The sequence below is a fragment of the Mytilus trossulus genome, unplaced genomic scaffold (assembly GCF_036588685.1).
Source record: "Mytilus trossulus isolate FHL-02 unplaced genomic scaffold, PNRI_Mtr1.1.1.hap1 h1tg000158l__unscaffolded, whole genome shotgun sequence".
Classification (NCBI taxonomy): Eukaryota; Metazoa; Mollusca; class Bivalvia; order Mytilida; family Mytilidae; genus Mytilus; species Mytilus trossulus.
In genome coordinates this window covers 3,026,177-3,050,418 of record NW_026963304.1, presented here as the reverse complement: position 1 = coordinate 3,050,418, position 24,242 = coordinate 3,026,177, and the positions used below count along the sequence as shown (strand labels likewise).

General features: G+C 32.3%; 1 protein-coding gene across 1 annotated transcript in view; it reads right to left on the bottom strand.

The window, feature by feature from the left end:
- The window catches only part of LOC134700567 (uncharacterized), a 122,733-nt gene that overhangs the window by 46,358 nt on the left and 52,133 nt on the right, over nt 1–24,242 (bottom strand). The window contains exon 9 of the mRNA XM_063561945.1: nt 1,600–1,787. Within this exon, the coding sequence (XP_063418015.1) occupies nt 1,600–1,787 (188 nt within the window). The remainder of the gene's footprint in view (nt 1–1,599; nt 1,788–24,242) is intronic.

The window sequence follows — 24,242 nt, the reverse complement described above, 5'->3', positions numbered from 1 at the left end:
TTTTAAGGAAATTTTACTGATTTGGTTATATCTTGAATATTATTATAGATGGAGATAAACTGTAAACAGCAATAATGTTTTCAACAAAGTAAGATTAACAAATAAGTCAAGATGACCAAAATGGTCAGTTGACCCCTTTAGGAGTTATTGCACTTTATAGTCAATTTTAACCATTTTTCGTAAATCTCCATGATTTTTTACAAAAATCTTCTTCTCTGAAACTACTGGGCCAAATTAAACCAAACTTGGCCACAATCATCATTTAAGTATCTAGTTTCAAATTTGTGTTTTTTGACCAAGCCAACCAACAAAGATGGCCGCCATGGCTAAAAATAGAACATAGGGGTAAAATGCAGTTTTTGGCTTATAACTCAAAAACCAAAGCATTTAGAGCAAATCTGACAAGTTGTAAAATTGTTTATCAGGTCAAAATCTATCTGCCCTGAAATTTTAAGATGAATGGGACAACCTGTTGTTGGGTTGCTGCCCCTGAATTGGTAATTTTAAGGAAATTTTGCTGTTTTTGGATATTATCTTGAATATTATTATGGATAGAGATAAACTGTAAACAGCAAAAATGTTAAGCAAAATAAGATTTACAAATAAGTCAACAGGACCAAAATGGTCAGTTGACCCCTTTAGGAGTTATTGCCCTTTATAGTATTTTTTTAACCATTTTTTGTAAATCTTAGTTAACTTTTACAAAAATCTTCTCCTCTGAAACTACTGGGCCAAATTTTACCAAACACAGCCAGAAGCATTATTAGGCTATTTAGTTTAAAAATTGTGTTTTGTGACCGGGCAAACCAATAAAGATGGCTGCTACGGCTAAAAATAGAACATAGGGGTAAAATGCAGTTTTTGGCTTATAACTCAAAAACCAAAGCATTTAGAGCAAATCTGACATGGGGTCAATTTGTTATTCAGGTCAAGATCTATCTGCCCAGAATTTTTTTAGATAAATCGGACAACCCATTGTTAGGTTGCTGCCCTTGAATTGGTAATTTTAAGGAAATTTTGCTGTTTTTGGTTAATATCTTGAATATTATTATAGATAGAGATAAACTGTAAACAGCATGCAATATTGGTCAATTGACCTCCTAAGGAGTTATTGCCCTTTATAGTAAATTTTTAACAATTTTCTTAAAATTTGTAAATTTTCACTATAATTTTCCACTGAAACAAACTGGACGTTTACAGAAGTTCATTACAGATACAGATAATTGTAAGCAACAAGAATGTTTAGTAAAGTAAGATCTACAAACACATCACTATCACCAAAACACAATTTTGTCATGAATCCATCTGTGTCCTTTGTTTAATATTCACATATACCAAGGTGAGCGACACAGGCTCTTTAGAGCCTCTAGTTACAGTTATAACGAATTATTTCTGCCTTCGCTTGATATTGGTAAATTTTCTACATAAGGAAATGCATGTACCAAGTCAGGGTTAAGACAGTTGTTTTCCATATGTTTAATGTGTTTTAGCTTTTGATTTTGACATTTTATAAGGGACTTTCAAATTTGAATTTGAGTTCAGTATTTTTGTTATTTTACTTTTTTTTGAATTGTATATATTTGTAGTGTCTTTACGCACCTTTTCTCCCTTTTGAAGCCTGACTTTGTCTTTATGTGAGCCAACAAGAATCACTGGTGGATCGAGAATATTTGTTTCCTGTGTCTCAGTACTTCCATCTATTTCAGCAGTAAAACTTTCAGGTTTATTTTGCTGATCATCAAGTCTACAGTAGCAATGTATTGAATTCATCCACAACTGAAACATTTCTACAAAATAATGATTGCAGCATGTATATCAATGTTAATGTTTCAATCCATCTTAAATGCATCCTATATTGGCCGCTGCATCAATTTCAATTGTTCTAAAACAAGATTAACACTTTCAACCATGAGCTACTGCTCACTAAGGATATCCTGCTATATATAAGAAGATGTGGTATGAGTACCAATGACACAACTCTCCATTCAATTCACAATGTGTACAAGGTAAACAATTATAGGTCAAAGTACGACCTTCAACACGGAGCCTTGGTTCACACCGAACAACAATCTATAAAGGACCCCAAATAAATATATAGAATGTAAACAATTCAAACAGGAAAACCAACGGTCTAATCTATACAAACTAGAGGCTCTAAAGAGCCTGTGTCGCTCACCTTGGTCTATGTGAATATTAAAGGAAGCATATATGGATTCATGACAAAATTGTGTTTTGGTGATGGTGATGTGTTTGTACATCTTACTTTACAGAACATTCTTGCTGCTTAAAATTATTTCTATCTATAATGAACTTGGCCCATTAGTTTCAGTGGAAAATGTCAGTAAAAATTTACAATTGTTATGAAAATTGTTAAAAATTGACTTTAAAGAACAATTACTCCTTAAGAGTTCAATAGACCATTACGGTCATGTTGACCTATTTGTTAATCTTACTTTGCTGAACATCATTGTTGTTTAAAGTTTATCACTTGATATTTATAATAATATTCAAGATAATAACCAAAAACAGCAAAATTTCCTTAAAACTAACAATTCAGTGTCAGCAACCCAACAACAGGTTGTCCTATTCAACTGACAATTTCAGAGCATATAACTGTTGACCTGATCAACAATTATACCATGTCAGATTTGCTCCAAATGTTTTGGTTTTTGAGTTATAAGCAAAAAACTGCATTTTACCCCTATGTTCTAATTTTAGCCATGGCAGCTCTCTTGGTTGAATGCCAAAGTCACCGGACACAGTTTTCAAACTACATATCCATATGATAATTGTGGCCAAGTTTGGATTAATTTGGCCCAGTAGTTTCAGAGGAGAAGATTTTTGTAAAAGTTAACGACGAAGGACGACGGACGACGAAGGACAACGACAGATGACGGACGGACGCCAAGTGATGAGAAAAGCTAACTTGGCCTTTAAGGCCAGGTGAGCTTAAAACAGGGTTAAGTATACGGTAATGAACAAGACTTGATTTTTTTTACTAAGATATACGAAAAATGGTTTAAATTTGACTATAAAGGGCAATAACTCCTAAAGGGGTCAACTGACCATTTCGGTCGTGTTGACTTATTTGTAAATCTAACTTTGCTGAACATTATTGCTGTTTACAGTTTATCTCTATCTATAATAATATTCAAGATAATAACACAAAACAGCAAAATTTCCTTAAAATTACTAATTCAGGGGCAGCAATCCAATGACGGGTTATCTGATTCATCTGAAAATTTTAGGGCAGATAGATCTTGACCTGTTTAACAATTTGACCCCTTGTCAGATTTGCTCTATATGCCTGGGAGTGATTAGCCAAAAACTGCATTTTACCCCTATGTTCTATTTTTGGCCATGGCGGCCATCTTAGATAGTTGGCCGGGTCACTGGACACATTTTTTGAACAAGATACCCCAATGATGATTATGGCCAAGTTTGGGTTAATTTGGCCCAGTAGTTTCAGAGCAGAAGATTTTTGTAAAAGATAACGCCGGACGACGACGGATGATGGACGCCAAGTGATGAGAAAAGCTCACTTGGCCCTTTGGGCCAGGTGAACTAAAAAGGAAAAACAAGTGAAACTGCTCACTGATACCCCTGCCCAAATATTTCGGTAAACAGGAAGTTGTTGAGTGATGAATCTGAAAAACACATCACACAGTATAGCTGACTTATATAAACCCTGAAACCAAATTTCAGAAATCATTGTATTGTAGTTCCTGAGAAAAATGTGACGAAAATTTTCAACTTGGCTATCATGTGTAAAATGATACCAGTGTTTGGTAAACAGGAAGTTGTTAAGTGATGAATTTGAAAATGCATTACACGATAAAGCTGACTTATATAAACCCTGAAACTAAATTATATCAAAAATCCTTGTAATGCAGTTCCTGAGAAAGATGCGACGAAAATATTCATGGGACAGATGGACGGATTGACGGATAGTCAGAAGTAAAACAGATAACGAGAAATACTTATGAACCACAAAAACTTTGAAAAAAAGTGTTGATTTTATTGCTTTCATTGATAATGGTACAACTTTCCTACAGAGTCCAAATGACATGGATTTATAATTTATTATAAAGAAAATGATGTACTTTAAGTCAAATTTAATCTATTTAAACGTTGAGCTTCTAGCTGTCCTGGTGGAATTCGGAAAATGAAAAGAACAAAGCATGTTGTTCGGCCAACAAAAATAATGAAAAGGAAAAGGCGGCCAATAATGAATCTTATTCGTGAAAAACAGCAGGAATGTATAAACAATTTATAACCAAAAAAAATGCCCTAACTGTTAAAGGCCCTCGGTGTATCTTCCGGTTCGGATTCCATTTAAAATCATAAAAAAAGTTAGTTGAACCCCATCAAACACACATTTAGATTTAATGCATGTTTTTCATTATGGTATCATCCCCCTTTTACAAACAAAAAAGGATGAAACAAAATATGAAGAAAATAAAAAAAAAAAAGTGATCTTTGATCGACTAAAATGGAATCGATATGAAGACGAAGCATACTGTAAATTATCAAAGACGGACAAATTACCAACATATTTAGGACTTGGTTCAGGCACACATAACATGCGACCGGGTTTTCTTAGTCTAATTTTATCCAAAACCTCCCTTATGTATGGTCATAGATGAGAAAAAAATCTTTAGTACGAAAAAAATGAAAAAGTTTCAAAACCAAAACTATGTACTGGAAATTGGATATAAAGAAACAAACTGTGACCCGGTGAAAACAAAACAAAATATAGCATGGACAGTGTTTAAATAAAAACAACGAAATTTGATCAACTTCAAAGGTCATTTTCAGGAACGGGGGAAAGACACTACGACGAAGGGACAAGGTATTTTTTTTTCTGGTCCAAAAAGATTTTGCAATGTCAACAAGCTATATAATATAAACTGACAACTTGAAATATAAATTTAATGCCATACGCAGGTTAAAAAAAATCTCTGCCTAAATGTTGTAACATTGAAACGAACAGTAAAATATTTTTCTTTCAAATTCACCAAGGAAAACATAAACTCTAACCAGATATCTTGAAGCGGAGAAGTCCGTCGTTGAAAAAAATAGATGTGATATTTTCCTTCAATCTTAACAATCATTATGTGATTATCCCTCCAGAAATTGAATATGTACATAAACTTAGGTGAAGATCGCTTAAAAACACCAAGTTGTTTCGTGTTCACAAGTGTGATAGGGACGGACGGACAGTTCAGTACTTATTTTTCATAAATTTGAACAAAAGGCTCTCAAGAGCCTGAATCGCTCACCTTAATTTTTTTGGTTAAATCTCTCATCAATGATTATTTTGGCTTTTCAATTTATTTAAATGTTCTTTGAATCGTCCTATTTTCTTCAAAAGCAAAAAAAAATCATTTTCTCCTATGTTCAATTTTACCCATAGGAGCTGTTTCTTTTATACAAGGAAATGAAATATAAAATAGTTATCAAAGGTACCAGGATTATAATTTAGTACGCCAGACGCGCGTTTCGTCTACATAAGACTCATCAGTGACGCTCATATCAAAATATTTATAAAGCCAAACTAGTACGAAGTTGAAGAGCATTGAGGATCCAAAATTCCAAAAAGTTGTGCCAAATACGGCTAAGGTAATCTATTCCTGGGATAAGAAAATCCTTAGTTTTTCGAAAATTCAAAGTTTTATATTCAGGAAATTTATAAAAAATGACCACATAATTGATATTCATGTCAACACCGAAGTGCTGACTACTGGGCTGGTGATACCCTCGGGGACGAAACGTTCACCAGCAGTGGCATCGACCCAGTGGTGTAAATAGTTATCAAAGGTACCAGGATTATAATTTAGTACGCCAGACGCGCGTTTCGTCTACATAAGACTCATCAGTGACGCTCATATCAAAATATTTATAAAGCCAAACTAGTACGAATTTATACTAGATACTCTGAAACTCATTTAGCCTAAGTTTGGCTGAAATTGATACAGTAGTTTCAAAGGAGAAGATTTTTAAAAGTAAGTCAACATGATGAACAAATTGTGAAGTCTTTAAAGGGCAATAACTCCTTAAGGGGTCAATTGACAATTTTGGTCAAATTGACTTATTTATAGATCTTACTGTGCTTAACATTTTTGCTATTAACAGTTTATCTGTATCTATAATAATATTCAAGATAACAACCAAAAACTGCAAAATTTCTTTAAAATCATCAATTCAGGGGCATTATGCCTGAAAAACCAGTTACCCAATTCGGCTGAAAATTTCAGGACAGGTAGACCTTGACCTAATAAATACTTTAACTTCTTGTCTTATTTGCTCTAAATGCTGGAGTTTTTGAGATATAAGCCAAAAACTGCATTTTACCCTGTGTTCTATTTTTAGCCATGACGGCCATGTTTTTTGACGAAATAAAATATAAAACACAAACTTTATTTTATACACCCTACTGATCACTCAGTTGAAGTTTGGTTGAATTTAGTTAGGTTAGCAAATATGAGGAACAAATTGTGAAAAATTGTCATTAAAGGACAATAACGCCTTAAGGGGTCAATTGACAATTTTGGTCATATTAACTTATTTGTAGATCTGACTCTGCTGATAATTTTTGCTGTTTACAGTTTATCTGTATCTATAATAATATTCAAGATAATGACCAAAACTGCAAAATTTCCTTAAAATTACCAATTAAGTGGCAGCAACCCAACAATGGGTTGTTTGATTCATCTGAAAATTTCAGGGCTGATAGATATTGACCTAATGAACATTTTTATCACTGTCAGATTTTCTCTAAATACTTTCGTTTTTGAGATATAAGCCAAAAACTGCAGTTGACCCCTATGTTATATTTTGATTAATAACGGCCATGTTTTTTGACGGATCAAACATCGAAGCACACACTTTGTGCAGGATATTCTAAGGAACAATCATGCTAAGTTTCATCCAAATCCATTCAATAGTTTCAGAGAAGAAGATTTTTTACAAATATGATGAACAAATTGTGAAAAAATGTCATTAAAGGACATTAACGCCTTAAGGGGTCAATTGACAATTTTGGTCATATGAACTTATTTGTAGATCTTACTTTGCTGATCATTTTTGCTGTTTACAGTTCATCTTTATCTATAATAATATTCAAGATAATGACCAAAAACTGCAAAATTTCCTTAAAATTACCAATTAAGTGGCAGCAACCCAACAATGGTTTGTTTGATTCATCTGAAAATTTCAGGGCTGATACATCTATGACCTCATGAACCATTTCACCCCATTTTCAGAGTAGTTCCATGGTTCCCTGAGGTAACCTTACCATGCACAGTAGTTCCCTGAGGTAACCTGGTCATGTATAGTAATTTACATATGACCTGAGGTAACCTTGTCATGTACAGTAATTTACAGATGACCTGAGGTAACCTGGTCATGTACAGTAATTTACAGATGACCTGAGGTAGCCTGTTCGTGAAAAAAAGAACATAGATGTAATCTGGACTGACTAAGCTGACGAAGGGAGTTATGAACATTTAATTGTGGTAACCTGAGTTTTGTAGAAAATTAGCGTTTTGCAAAGTTTATCTGTGGTAACATGCAGCTGGTACAATGACCATGAAGTTGTGACCTTAGGTAACCTCACCATATTCTAACATACAGAGGTATTCTGAGGTTACATATTTATATACAGTAGTTAAGAAATGACATCAGTTAACATGTGCACTTGGCCATGTATAGAGATGCAGAAGTGCCCTGAGGAAAACTAAAAAAATAGTGTTTTGTAAAGTTTATACAAAGTGTAGTAATACGAGTATGTGCAGTAATACAGAGTAACCTCACCATGTACAGCAAAACACAGGTAATATTAGGTAACCTCACAATGTTCAATCATGCAGAGGTGACTTGAGATAACCTCACCATGTGAGCAATCATAGATATGACCTGAGATACAGGAAAAACACAGTTATTTAGAGATGACCTAAGGTTATCTGACCATGTACAAAAGTCCACTGGAGATGTGAGTTTTTTCCTTGAAAATATCCAACATCTCTCAAATAAGATTGATTAAGACAATTAACATTTTAAAAAAAGCAGTTATATACTATATAACATGTGCTTGTAACTACGTTACTCTCAAAGTAATGTCAAATGAAAAAAAATAGATTACTGTTCGTACTGCAATGTTTCTCTTTTTTAAAACTGGTGAATAAAATCCTTACAGTGTGTACTGGCTGGTCATCATCGCGTATGATACGATTTTGATACTCATACACAGCTAATGAATATTATTCATGAATATAGATAAGATCAGCACGTGTAGCCATAGACTGAGAGTTGTAGATTTGTAGTGTAAATATATAGATGCCGTTTATAGAATACAAAATTAGATCAGAAACATAGTTATTAAAATTGAGAAAGGAAATGGTGAATATGCCAAAGCGACAACCACCCGACCATAGAGCAGACAACAGTCGAAGGCAGCCAATGGGTCTCCAATGTAGCGAGAATTCCCGCAGCTATAGGTGTCCTTCAGCTGGCCCCTAAAAATATACATAACAGTTCAGTGATAATGGACGTCATACTAAACTCCCAACTAAACACAAGAAACTAAAATTTAAAATCATACAAGCCTAACAAAGGCCAGAGGCTGCTGACTTGGGATATGCGCAAAATTGCGGAGGGGTTAAACATGTTTATGAGATCTCAATCCTCCCCCTATACATCTGGCCAGTGTGGAAAGTAAAAGCATAACAATACGCACATTATAATTCAGTTCAAGAGAAGTCCGATGTCAAAAGATGTAACAAAAGAAAATAAATAAAATGACAATAGTACATAAATAACAACAGACTACTAGCAGTTAACTAACCTGCCAGCTCCAGACCTCAATTAAACTGATTGAAAGATTATGTGTTCATCATATGAATATCAGGCACAATCCCTCCCGTTAGGGGTTTAGTATCATACTATCATAAAATATATGAGAAGAACAAAACCCGTGTCATGCCAACAACTCTTTTTTTAGAAATAGATGTGTTTAGTTTCGATTCAAAGACTCTACCATTGAATCAATATCAAAGCCAAAATATGCAATCTTTAATGACCTGACAACAGTATCGTAACTATATCCCTTTTTAATAAGTCTGTTTAAAGGTTTTGTTAGTTTCTGAGGAGAATACTGACATTTTTGTTCTTTATATAGAATATTTCCATAAAAAATTGGATGTGAAATACCTGAACGTATAAGATGTCTGCATGTTGAGTTATATTTACGAATTATTTACTTATACCGATGATAAAATTTAGTAAATGTTTTGACCAGTTTGTGATATCGAAAACCCTGGTGTAATATTTTTTTAGTAAAACATAAATATCTCTCGCTAAAATCTAATACGTTGTTACATACACGAGAGAATCGTACAAGTTGAGATATATAAACACCATAAGATGATTACAAGGGAACGTCACCATCTACAAATGGATAATTAACAATAGGAAATGAAAAAAAAAACATCTCTCTTATCAACAATTTTTGTATTAATCTTCCCGTTTATGATATAGATATCAAGATCAAGGAAAGGGCAGGGGTAATTGTTATCATTAGCTTTAATTAAAGTAAATTCTACAGGATAAATTTCTTTAGTATACATACGGAAGTCGTTATTATTGAGAGCCAATATATCAAAATATCTAAAAGTATTGTTAAATTTTTGTATCAAATATTGTTTTGATGGGTCTTTGCTAATTTAAGTCATAAATTGTAACTCATAACAATACAAAAACAAGTCCGCAATAATCGGTTCACAGTAAGTCCCCATTGGAATTCCAATAACTTGACGATATACGGAATCTCTTAAGCGAACATAAATGTTATCAAATAAAAATTCAAGCGCATAAATAGTATCAAAGCATGTCCAATTGACATAGTTCTTTTGTTTATTGCTACTAAAAAATGATCGCAACGAGTTTGAACATATGTACTCGCATTCCGACTTTTTAAATGGCCAGTTAATTAGGGATGTGAAGTTTTTCTTAATAAGAATATGAGGCAAAGTGGTATATAGAGTAGAAAAATCAAAACTTTGAACAGATTTAAAATCAACAATATATGCATGCAATTTATCAAGTACTTCCAACGAGTTTTTGACACTCCAAGAGAAATTCCACTTTTTTCAAAGGCCTTATTTGAACAATTTATTATCAGGTTTTTTATTGTACCAAGTGTACTAGTAAGTAAAACAGACAGTTTAGTAGTTGAACAAAGGACAGTGGCGGGTCCAGGGGTGTTCTGGGTATAGGAACCCTTTTTTTTGGAGATCAATGCATTTGAATGGAAACATATAGTTGGAACCCCCTCCTTGTGTCCTGGATTGGGAACCCCCCTTTTTTTTAAATTGATGGATCCGCCACTGCCCCTCATGCAGTCGAACAAGATGGACTGATTTTCAATAACCTATCTATTAAATGTTATCATTTTCTACTTATGTTACCTTAAAAGAAGTAACCAAAATCAATATATGCGTAATCTGTCCATATGTTAGTGGCATATATTATTAACTATTTTAAAGCCAATCGAGTAAAATACGGATCTATAAATGTATGCTTTGCTTAATATACTTTGATATAATTGAGGTAATACTTTTCACATTTCGATTGTTTGTACAACTTTTATGAGAAAAAAAACCGTATGTGCCTGGCCCAAGTCAGGAGCCTGTAATTCAGTGGTTGTCGTTTGTTTACTAGTATGTGCTACATATTGGTTTTTGTTCATTTGTTTTATATAATTAAGGCCGTTAGTTTTCTCGTTTGAATTGGATTTCATTGCTATTTCTGAACCTTTTATAGATGACAATGCGATATGGACTTTGCTCATTGTTGAAGGCCGTACGGTGACCTACAGTTGTTAATTTCTGTGTCCTTTTGTGGACAGTTGTCTCATTGGGATTTATACAACAGCTTCTTTTTTTTATATGTATCATTATTGAACGCATACATATCGTTATCTAGGTTCTTCTATTTTGATTGTATATATATATGTATATATCTACTACCCCTTTCGAATAAACAAAGAATGGTACACAAAGAAGCTTTAAATAAAATACATTTCAAACAAAGATAAGAAAAACCCAACGAAAGTGGTAATTATTTAACAATTTTGCATTAGTGTTAATTCTTATCTTACAGTGCAAGATGCATGCAGTACACTTAAATTCAAATAATGCCGTGACAGTTTATAGCGATATTTTTGTAACAGCTCAGTGGCGGGTCCAGGGGTGTTCTGGGGATAGGAACCCTTTTTTTGGGATATCAATGCATTTGAATGGGAACATATAGTTTGAACCCCCTCCTTGTGTCCTGGATTGGGGACTCCCCCTTTTTTTAAATGAATATATCCGCCACTGCCCCTCATGCAGTCGAACAAGATGGACTGATTTTAATAACCTTTCTATTAAATGTTATCATTTTCTACTTATGTTACTTTAAAAGAAGTAACCAACATCAATATATGCGTAATCTGTCCATATGTAAGTGTCATATATTACCAAACACAATGATAGTCAAAGTTTCAACAGGACATTCACGAAACTTGGGCAGCAATCATTTCATTTTCAGGGGGGGGAGGGGCTATGGTTTTTTTTAAGTTTGTTTCAAATTGTTCTGCCACTATATATGTAATGCTAAAATTGAAATGAAAGAAAAAAATGTTTTCGACCTGTCTCCAAAAAATATTGTCTTTCGCCGAAGGAAAAACAATCCATTAATTATTTTAAGTCATTTACGTTTCATTAAATAAATATCTGTTCACGTTGCAATGATCACAAATAAACCAAATATTTGGATTTTTTTCGTGAATTATTTGTCGTAACTTATTGTAAAAAATTGTATGTGTTCCTGTTTTCTCCCATTTTTTGCAAATATACTGTCAGTCGAAATAGAAAGTACAATGATGTATTTTTAGTTTATTCTATTTTTAGATTATGTTATTACTACGCATATGGGCACTATTGCCACGATTACCTGAGGGCACCGATTACCTCAGGGCATACAGCAGCGGACCTAACTGCCATCTGCTATCGGCTTCCGTACTACGTGTCTAAACCAGGGATGGGGTAATTGAAAATGTAATGGTAATTAAGTGTAATGCATTACAATTTTTCATGTAATTGAATGTAATGTGTAATTGAGCATTTTGTTAATTACATGTAATGGTAATTTAATTAATTACAATGAAAAAAACATGTAATGCTCAATTACTTTTAAATTACATTTCAATTACATGCACTTTTATGGTATAAATAATAAGTATTTGTGTTTTTTAATATAAATTGTAAAATTATATTTATTTTTTAAATATTGATATTATTATTTATTTTATATTACTTATTTGACCAACATATTTTTTTCTGAATAGTCTTATAACTTGAAAAAATATAAATATGCTTTTAAAAAAGATCTTTAACTAATTAGATTAAAAAGTAGTTAATCATGTAGTTAAACAAAAACAAAAAAATGCGTGAAAAATCTTTATGAGAGTTCATTAAGAATTTAAATTTACTGCACACAATCATTTTGTCAAATTAGTATACACAAAAGGATTATAGAGATAAAAATTAACAGTTGTAAAAACAAACAGTAATTAATCAGATTAAAATGTCCAGGGGTAATGCCACTATTACATGTATTTTATCTAATTAGCAAAATATTGCTAAGATTTAGACATTATACATTGTTTGTACTAAACATTATTTTCAATGTTGTAAAAAGTATACATTTTAATAATTATTAAGTGATTTTTTTCTAATTTCTTTCTTTCTTTAAGTTATGTTTTATTTAAATAACTTCATTTCTAAGATGTCAAAATACCCCTTAATGTATTGGCAAGTTAATAGGAACAAATTTCCTCTTCTATCAACAAATCTTCTGATTATGGAAGTATAATACCTCCATGTTCTAATCAAGCAATATATGCCACATTAGCTCCTGTAGAAATACTTTTGAGAATTGCTGCCAAAGTGATCAGACCAGAGAGAAGCAGACTAAATGACAAATGCCAAGCTTGAACTACATGAACCATGTTTTCATGAATATTCTACACATGCATTATACAAGCATGTATAACATTGGTAACAAATTATTATGATGAAATGTAATGTGTAATTTAATTAATTACTTTAGTAAAGTAATTGTAATTTAAGTAATTACATTTCAAAAACTGTGTAATGTGTAATTAGTGTAATTGACCATTTTTGCAATGTAATGTGTAATTTAATTAATTACATTCCAATGTAATTGACCCCAAGTCTGGGCTAAACTAACGTTGTTTGATATTTTATCTATGATATGATTTACTCCTGTATTTAGTTCGTGCTAAAAAAAAAAAACGATAAAAAAATCAAGGGAGTTATCGACATCGGTCTTTATATGTATATAATGGTCAATATAAACTGTCAATTAAATTTTTGAAATATACTTATATTGTTGTTGTATTTATTTAAAAAAAATAAAATAATGTTTTATTTGTAAATGTAATAATTCAACCCGGTTTAACCTTTTAAATTTTATATAAATGATAAAACATGGAACTTAATTCATCATACATCCACGAATGGGTAACTGATATTAGAGTATAAGGCAGCATATCATTCTTTAATAAACTTAAGTTAAAAAAAAAACGCAATTTGTAATCTGTGGTTTGAATTTTCATCAGATGTGCCTAAGCTGTGACATTGGATTTACTGACATAATGGCTATATTATGTGTGAACTATTTGCCACTAGACGTTTAGTAGAAAACATTCAAATCCAAATCAAACCGCTCTATTTGATGCAAAAGAAACGTGACAGGCAGTGCTATCACATGTATATGACCAGTGTACATAATAAATAAGTAGAGAGTCTTATAACAACAACACTTTACGGACTGCTGCAGAAATTTATTGATCGACATGTTTCGGTGCCTAGGGCACCGTCATCAGGATAAAAACAATACATAAAATCATGTTGAAGTACAAAATCGGGTTGTTAAAATTTAAACGTCACAATGTTACAATGGTAAGTAACGTTATTAATAGCAACGTACTGAAAGTGAAAGTGAAAGTTCATTGTAAGTATGTAAATAAACTATAAAAAGAAATTAAAAAAATACAATGTTTTTGTTGTGAAAATGTTTGTTAAAATTATTCTGCCAACATGTGTTTGTCCTCTTGCATCGTGGAAGGAATAATACAATAAGTTGTCAGGCTGTGTATAGACTGTATAGGTTGTGTGGTCTGAATGTTCTGTTAACTTTCTTCCACAAAATAGACGATAATAAATAAGTGATTCACGAAGAAAAGGAGATGTAAGGTATACACCAATGAGACAGCAACCGAACCAAAAATAACCGAAAGACATCTAGAGGGAGACGTGTCGACTTCAACAAAAGACAAATATTTCAACATTAGGTCTTATAAGTGCTATCAATTCTTTTTTTCGGCCAGAACTCGAATATCGTAGAGTCTATACATTTATACCATATTGGACTTTCATATAAATAATCGATTTGAAACATGAACGCGGACCACGATGAGAACAACTGGATTGAAAGTTTACAAACTTTACAACCAAGGAAATGCATTGTAATATGTAACACCAACTTCAACGAGAACATCTAGATGAAATATTAGTTTTTATTAAGAAATTACTGCTAAAATATAGCTAATAAAATAATATGAGAGCAACTTTGCAGAAGTTTCTTTTCCATTCTTGAAAATACAGGAATACCTTGAGTTTCGTAAGCAATTGCAAGAGACCACACGTTACTTACATTCCACGAGGTTTTTTTATAGCACATAGCAATTTTTGAAACGAATATTTGAGATAAAGATCTACTGCATTTCGGCAAATTCAAATTATGTTATACATCTTACTATTTTATTTTCAACAGATTCACATTTCTTAAACCGTGCATCAATTTTTTAATGTCTTTATTTAAATTTCTTAAATGTCACGTGTATTGTTCATTCATTTGTTTAAAATTGTGAAGCATGCAACTTTACTAAGAATACACGCATTTAACTAAATTCGATAAAATTTGAAAAAAAAACGATACATAAATCAAGGTTGTTTTGCTTGAGTGATTTACCTGTACAAAGTTCGAGTCTCAACGATGTTTAAAATGAATTGATGCCAGTTTGAAATAGTTAAAGGGGGCTTGGCCTATTAGTTTGACGTACATTACCCGCAACTTGATTTCAATTGATTGATCGCTAGGAAATCTATTTGACTGGCGTTAGAATGAATTGAAATGAATTGAAATGAATTTTTAAATTTTGTCAATCTTTATCAAATGACAATTAATCTCATTTAAATAGCGTTAACAGGTTTTTGTCTGTTCAAGCTAAATTCGGATTACTAGTGATATATACGGCTTTGAAATTCTGAATTTTACAAAGGCTGATATTTTGAAATTGGAGAATTTCCAGAAAAAAAAATTAAACATCTGCTATCTCTACCACAAGGAACTACAGATGCTGCAATATATATTTTGCTTGGAGCAGAAGCTATCGAACAACTCATCCACAAGGCAATGATTTCTATATTCCTTAGAATTTCAAAGGATACAAATTCAAGTGAGTACAAAATAGGAATCAAAATTGGAATCAGACAATAAGTGACAAACGATGAGAACTCCAACAGCTGGTATATCAAAGTGGATCATATTCTCAAGTCATATGGATAGCCCTCTGTGCATTAGATAGTCTTAAATCCAAAGTAAAACTGGAAAAGATTGACCCATGATATGATAGATTCAACCATACATGCCAAGTCACATGATATTCGCGTGTAATACACGCCTTTTCAACGGTTTACACGTGAGGATTTTGTCACATTGTTTGTACACGCTTTTCATCAATTTACATGCAATTACACGCTTTTTCGTTCTTTTAATTTTTTGGTCGTAAGTGATATCGCTGTTTTCAGGTTTTTTTCTTATTCGGCGATAAATACCGAAAAGATCGAAGTAATTGTTTGGCTGCTTTTCTATATGGACAAACAGTAAAATGTAAGTAGTTTGTGATTAGTTTTAATGATTTTGTGACTTTCTTACAAAATCATTCAACATGGAAAACAAAATGGTCTAATATAGCTGAAACAAAATCAACATTAAATCATATGGAAATAAGCAAATGGAATTTCCGAAGTCCTAATAATTGTTGAAGCAGTGTCAGAGACAAAAAGAGAGATGTTGCTAAAGGCATAATTAAATCCAGAATACTTACTGGAACATATAAAACTCAAAGTATAAACAACTGCTTTGATTCAACAAAATCTGCAGAGTGCAAACTATGTGTGGAAGAAACAGACGACTATAACCATTTTCTTGTGAACTACAAAAGCCTTAACCCAGTCAGGAAAATTCACCATATCAGACTCAAACACTTGATGATTGAAAATCAGATCAACTACAACTACATCATTGAATCTGAAAATGATCTATTCTACTCAAATTATTAATTGACAGTTCCACATACCGTCGGATACCAAAATCTCAATTAGTATAGCCATGGAAGTAATATTGGAAGGAATAACATCGTCGCCACTTCAAAGGTTTCATCTGCGTTACCGCCCATCTTTCAATAACTCGTTAATTGGTTCAATATCTAGCATGGAAGTTTATTTTCCGCATGTGATCGTTCAAATCACTGACACTTATCGGTCTTTTTCGTGTTCACGGAGAACTACGAACAGACAAGTTTTTGTCGAATATACGTGCGAAGTAACCCGAATAGTCCATTCGTTACATTCCGTTGATGTACGCTGCCGAAAAGAGTCATTCGTTCAATTTTTATTTTAGTCCAATTTTTCCATATTTTTGGTTAGTTTGATCTTAATAGTTAAAACCGACAGCTATCACATACAAAATTGGAGAACAATTAAAGTTGTGTCATTTCAATTTTAATATTTACAGACAATTAAAAAAACATTTCCGTATCAAGTTAAGAAGATGATTGTACAAAAATACGTTTGGACCCCCTTTATTAAATATGAAAAATCTAAATCTTTCGTGTATTTATAGTCAATTAAAATATTCACAATTCTTAACGGTTCTATCCTTCAATTTAAGTTCTTGATACATAAACTAATTTGTGTAAAAATTAATTTACCGTAAGACAGATAGATTCAAGCCCATTTCGTCGGTTTGTTATATTTTTTGCTGTATAGCTTATTATATTAATACAAGCATTCAACAATAAACACTTTTTAAATATATATTTACGAAAATATTATCCCCGTTTTAGTTGTCCAGTTTCAATAATGCAATCAATGACATTTATGACATATACATAAATTTAGAATACTTGAAAGTAAATATTATTTTATTCAATCTCGATAAACTTTGCACATTTCATCAGTAAAAAAATCTATGCCTACATTTGCCTACATTATTTTGTTAAACATCATGTGAAACCTGATCGATTCATCGGTATTTAACTGTTTAACTCGGGATCCGCTTTTAACCAGAAAATACTTTTAGAACAGTTTAAAACAAACGATAAAAAGCAAAAATATGCTAAATTAAATACAATTTTCCATGTTAAACTGCTGTAGGTTGAACAATTCTCGTCCGTTTTTCAAGATTTTTACAACATACGACTTCATCTGAAGGCAGAGGTTGTATGTGATACAGCGCCACCTCCTTATTAATCAACCTCGGATTTCACACAGGTACTTTAAAATTACCGGACTCGATAAAATCACGTAACTGATAAGAAATTCCAGATGCCTTTTACAACCGCGGTAACGCAGATAGTAACCAAAGGGGTCTTACCGCTGAGACTATTATTGGATGAAATCGAATGACTTTAGTACAGAGCTCAGCATGCTATAAATACATGCTAATTAGTCGTTGTTATTCCTTCTAAATATTACTTCCATGGTATAGCTATAGAAAGAATTTGCAAAGACTGGGTATATGCATTACATACAAGAGAGCAGAATTACAGTGAAATATATATAACATTCAAACTCTGTATATTAACTGCAAGAGTACAGAAATTCAGTGAAGGATAATGAACAATTGTACTTGACTCCTTGTTGTTGAACATCCCATCACCTAAAATTCTAGCTAGTGTCGGTCATGAGAATGGATATAAATAAATAACTTATCATCATGGTTATTGATGACATTTTTGTTTGTCATTCAAACCCTAAATACTCCATTAAAATAGAGAATTAAACCTGTTGCTAGATGATAAGTTATATCTAAAATGACCCTCAATGTCCTATTTTTAACATCTAATGAGGAACCTCGTTTGATGTTAACTCTTTAACATCACTGACATAAATAATATTTTTATCTTTTAACAAATGGACTTTTTAAAACTTATTTAGTTTAGGTTTTATCCATTTTTGTAAGAAGAAGAAGAAGAAGAAGAAGAAGAAGAAGAAGAAGAAGAAGAAGAAGAAGAAGAAGAAGAAGAAGAAGAAGAAGAAGAAGAAGAAGAAGAAGTGACGCTCGAATCCAAAAAAGGTAAAAAAGCCAAATAAAGTACGCAGTTGAAGAGCATTGTGGATCACTATCCCTATGTAGAGCTTTCTGCGACAAAAGTCACAGGCGCGACAAAAAACTAATATACTTAATATTTTTTACCGGAGAATATATGTAAACAAGAATGTGTCCAAAGTACACGGATGCCCCACTCGCACTATCATTTTGCATGTTCCATGGACCGTGAAATTGGGTAATAATCTAATTTGGCAATAAAATTAGAAAGATTATACTATAGGGAACATATGTACTAAGTTTCAAGTTGATTGGACTTCAATTTCATCAAAAACTACCTTGACCAAAAACATTAACCTGAAACTTCCACTTTCATTTTCTATGTTCAGTGGACCGTGAAATTGAAGTTAAAAGTATAATTTAGCTTTCAAATTAGAAAAATCATATCATAAGCAACAAGTGTACTAAGTTTCAAGTTGATTGGACTTCAGCTTCATCAAAAACTACCTTGGCCAAAAACTTTAACCTGAACGAACGGACACACAGACGGACGAACGGATGCACAGACGAACGAACGGAGCCACAGACCAGACAACATAATGCCCCTCTACTATTGTAGGTGGGGCATAAAAAGTCCGGAATATGAACTATTTTTGCAGATTAAGCGACCAAGACGGGAACAGAAATGTTTACCGGACGATTTCTTAAAGTTAAAAACGATTTGATAAGATAATAAAGGATTTTCTTGATAAAAGTTATTCAGGACTGAAAGATATTTAACTTTTGCTGGACCCAGGATATCAAAACCCTTGCTGGTTACTCGGTCTTGCACAAAAACCCCATTTGCCGGACCTGCTCAAATTCGGTCCCCTTTGACCGACAGGTCTGACGATAAGCTGCATCTCTGTTCCTTCTAATCAAAACAATTTACATCATAAAACCTTCGACTGAAGACAAAATACAATAAGGGGGGAAAAGTTTTATATTCTTTAATAACATCCTTGAACATGATTTAAATAAACTGTACACACAGATATATATCTCAACTCTTTGTATTTTTAAAGTAAAATGCAAATGTGGACATCAAAATAGCAATAATTTTACATGTAAAATATGCAAAATATGAACTATGAATGAAGTTACAATACAATACAATACAATACAGAGCCAAATGATTTTCCTTTAAACTTTGACATAAGATATGACAATGAGATACAACTGTGCACCAAATATAAATAACTTATCATGAGTGATTCCCCTTAAACAGACCTAATTAAAAACTTCAACATGTTAAATGAGCAAAGGTTTTAAAGTCAATAAACCATGACTGAGGGGAGGTGACATATAATATCCATATACATGAGCTGTGCCAATTCTTATACAACTGCATACCAAGTATCATAGATTTAGCATAAGTGGCTCACCTTAAACTGACTTAATCGGTAAACTATGCAAAAGTTTCAAAGTCAATTGACCATGGCTGAGGGGGTAAGGCTAATAATCGTCATGAAAATGAGATGTACCAATGCTTATTAAAGATATACAACTACATATTAAATATCATTGATTTATCTTTAGTGGTTCCCAATAACCTGACCTAATCACAATCTTTAACATAGTGTTAATGCTGCCGCCACCGTTGGAAACAGCATACCTTTATCTCGACTTTTGACTCTGTCAAGTCGAGACCATATAATCATGAAATATTCCCTCTTGTAACATCTGTAAATTTGATCTTCAACATCATGAACATGTATATATTAAAGAGGTTAATTCTTCGATTATAAAAATTAAAATACTTTAAAATGGATTATTTATAAAACTGTATTTAACAGAAATGTGTTTATCTCAACATGCTGAAGCTTAGAATTATAGAATACTTTGCTGAGCGCAACCATGAACAGTTGGGGCAATTTGGACACAATTATATTCAAGCTTGATACTGTCTGAATTTGGATTGTGATAAAAATTTTGACATAATGTAGGTTTCTGACAAAAAATAAATGAGGTCAAAGATCTTAAAAATCTATTGAAAGGACAAGGTACAATAAGCTATTGCAACTGGCCCCCTATTTTTCGTTGAAATTAGAATGAATAATATCCAAGAAACATGGCTATTTCTAAAGAGAATAGGTCTTATCTAACAAAAAATCAATATAACTTATCTTTTTCCGCATGTGATAAATACCTCTCTCTTTCTCGTGAAAAACGTAAATTTTATGAAAATCAGAAATGTTTGTGTCAGTTTGAGCAATTTTTAACCATGAGCGGACGCGAGTGCCAAGAAGATATTTCAATGTGCTATTTGTTGTAGGGAAATAATTCACTATTTTAAATATGTTCAAAATTCAAAAATTCTACACTGAAAATTCCTTGTTTTTACGGATACGTTGATAATATGTGAACCAAGGACCGGAACGAACTTGCATTTCCAAACCTGCTCTCAAGTATTTTATTTTACTAGTAACTCAGGTGAACTTGATGGATTACAAAACGTCAATGCCGGGAAGAAAAAAAGCTTTTTCCTTCTTTATCATGTTTCTGTTAATTTTCAAATCGGGGAAAGTAAAGGAACGTGTGATTTTGCAACATTTTTTTTAAGTGACACTGTCAGTGTTGTCAAAGAACAACCAGCAAACTTTGACAAAATTAAATTAATTTAGACCCTATCTAATTATAACACTTTTCCTCGTGTACATTGTACTTCAATAAAATGCAACTGGAAATTTAAATCAATTTCATGTGGAAACAAAATTAGAAACGAGATTACCTCCCCTGTCAATGGATTTTAAAAATGAAATTACTTGGAAATTTTTTTTAAGATAATTATAAAGATAAAAAATATAAACTCATTAAATTTATTCTCAATATTTTAAATATATAAGATGTATGAAAAGGAAATGCTGCAAGGTTTAGATATTATTTTGAAATTTTAATAAAGAGTATGCAAACATTGTAAACCTTTGGAAACATACAAAGTCGAATAAAATACTATATATTAATCTCAACACTGGGTGACTTTCAAAATCCGAAGATACAATACAGATGTATGCTTAATTTTTAAAAACGAAAATGCATGCGTCCACTCGTATATAAGCGTATCAGCTGTTACTGGTTACAAGCTGACATTACTCCTTGCTAGAAGTTTCAGTTAAAACTAAAATAATACTATCTTTTCCGACTATTTTATTCTATTTTATTTTATTTCCTTTCGCTCACTTTCTTTTTTAGAATCTTTTCTCTATAATTAAAAAAACATATGAAGTGGCTATTTGTGACTTGAAAATCGATAAAAGGATAATATATAACTATTTTGTGTAATAGAAATAAATTGTCTTTTTGACAAATTCCCTATCCAATCCAGTCCATTCCAATTTAAGACAATGTATATTAAACTTGTATTTCGTCTATCTTCTGAAGTCTCTGAAGGGATATAGAAAGACATGTCCTTACTCAACAGAAGCACACAATGGACCTGTTTGATTTTGAGAAACAAAATAGTTCAGTGTCTTTTTGTTTTTGGAACGTACAAGTACTCGGCCACGTCCACTTATTTGTTATATTTGTATGTTTATCCATGATTAGTTAAGCCTTAATTTTTCAACTCATCTTTATAGTTCGTTCTTATGTTCTACTGTTGTCGAAGGTCAGGGGAGAATTGTGCTCCCACTAACATGTTAAACCTGCCACATTAGCTCTGTATGTGACTATCCCAAGTCAGGAACCTGTAATTTATAGTGTATATCGTTTGTTTATTTGTTACATATTTGTTTTTCGTTCATTTTTTGGTTAATAGATTAGGCCGTTGGTTATCTCGTTTGAATTGTTTTACATTGTTATTTCTGGGTCTTTTATTACTGACTGTGCAGTATGACTTTGCTCATTGTTGAAGACCATACGATGACCTATAGTTGTTAATTTCTGTGTCATTTTGGTCACTAATGTGGAGAGTTGTCCCATTGGAAACCAAAAAAAAATTAAGGAAATTAATTGAAACCTTATAGTCATGAATAACATTGTCTATTCATCAAATCATGCACAATTGATTATTTTTTTTCAAATAACAATACAGAAAAAAATAAATATTGTCAAAACAGGTGTGTGTGTGTGTGTGTGGGGGGGGGGGGGGGGGGGGGGGTGGTTCATGTCATAGGGCTGTTGCTAACAGCAAAAAATCTTAAGATTATTATAAAGTATGCAAAACTTAAAGTCATAAGAAAACCTCAAATCAAAAAAAAATAATGCATATGTTTTTTTCTAACTCAATGAATAGTTTTCATTATAAAACTTACATACATTTACTATTTTCTGAAGAAAATTCTTTAATTTATTCATATTTAGAAGAAGTTTACTTTATTTTAATTGCTTGCTTCCAGCAACCAATTCCCCCGACATATTTTCCGTATGCAAAGTGACCTCAGTGTGACCCATCTCGTAAAAATCCGGTGATCACAATACGCATGAATGTCCTTAAAATAAACTTTTATCTGAATTCACATGTAAACACGTGCTCTCTTTCCATGCTTTTTTGTTTATTTTGTGTCGATTGTTGACAAACAGGTAACCATCGTTTAACTTCGTCTTCAAAACACGAACTTTAATTACCTGCCATATTTTCACAACAACACTGACCGATTGAAAAAAAATTGACGATTATACGAAATTTACACGAAAAAAATGATAAATTCGTGCACAGAAGACTAAGTTTATGATGTTTGTATACATTGGTTCAAGAATTGCAAGAACATAATTTTTCACAGGTCACTCGTTTCTTAGATATACATTGATATTAATATATCTGAATTTCAATGGTTGCTAAGCAAGATATTATATAATGGATACGTTCCTGTGTTACCATGGATACATAGAAATAAGAATTATATTAGAATTACCCCTCGGCACTAAATGTACTGATAAATATCATTTAGTTCCACGTTTCAAGCTTATAGATTACACTCAGTGATACTAAAACACCTTTTGAAATGTTCTTCAACTGTTAACTTAAAACTAACTATGCGTTGCTCAGGAAGACTCGGGTTGATTTGACGTGTTATATGGATCAAAATCAAATGGTTCTTAGATGCAAACATCGATGCTAAATATATCAATATAGGGGTGGACTTTGTATGAAAATATTTGAATTTTTAATTTTTTTATGGATAACATTAGATAAAAAAAGTCCTTTTGTGTGGTCACTAGGCAACCTTTTGGTTGCTAGGTAGCTATTAAGATTTTTTTTAAATGATAGATTCAACAATGATAAATACATGAAATATTCAAGTGTTTGGTAACACATTGTCATTCATTTTAATAGATTCAGAAGTCTTTTTCTAGGGCAATTGCATTGAAGATGAATATTATAGCTCATTTTATAAAACTCGTTGCTAGGCAACCAAACAATCACATCAACACAAAATGTTCAACATTTTGTAAGTCACTATACATAGACTAATGATGGATTGAATATCAAGTCATTTGAAGAGGGGGCCTTATAATACCTTGTCCTTTGAAAAAATTTGAACCCCCCCCCCCCCTAACTTGTTGACCCCCACTTTGAAGAAATTACCCCCAAACTCAATCTCAGCCTTCCCTTTGTAGTATGGAACCTTGTAGCACAATTTTAGAGAGTTCCATACACTTATTCACAAGTTGTTGTCTAGAAACTACAAAAATGCTTGTTTTTGGCCCCTTTTTCCTAAACTGTTGGTACCATTACCCCCAAAATCTTTGTTATGGGATTGAACCTTCTTGTAAAATTTCATAGAGATCCATCCAATAAA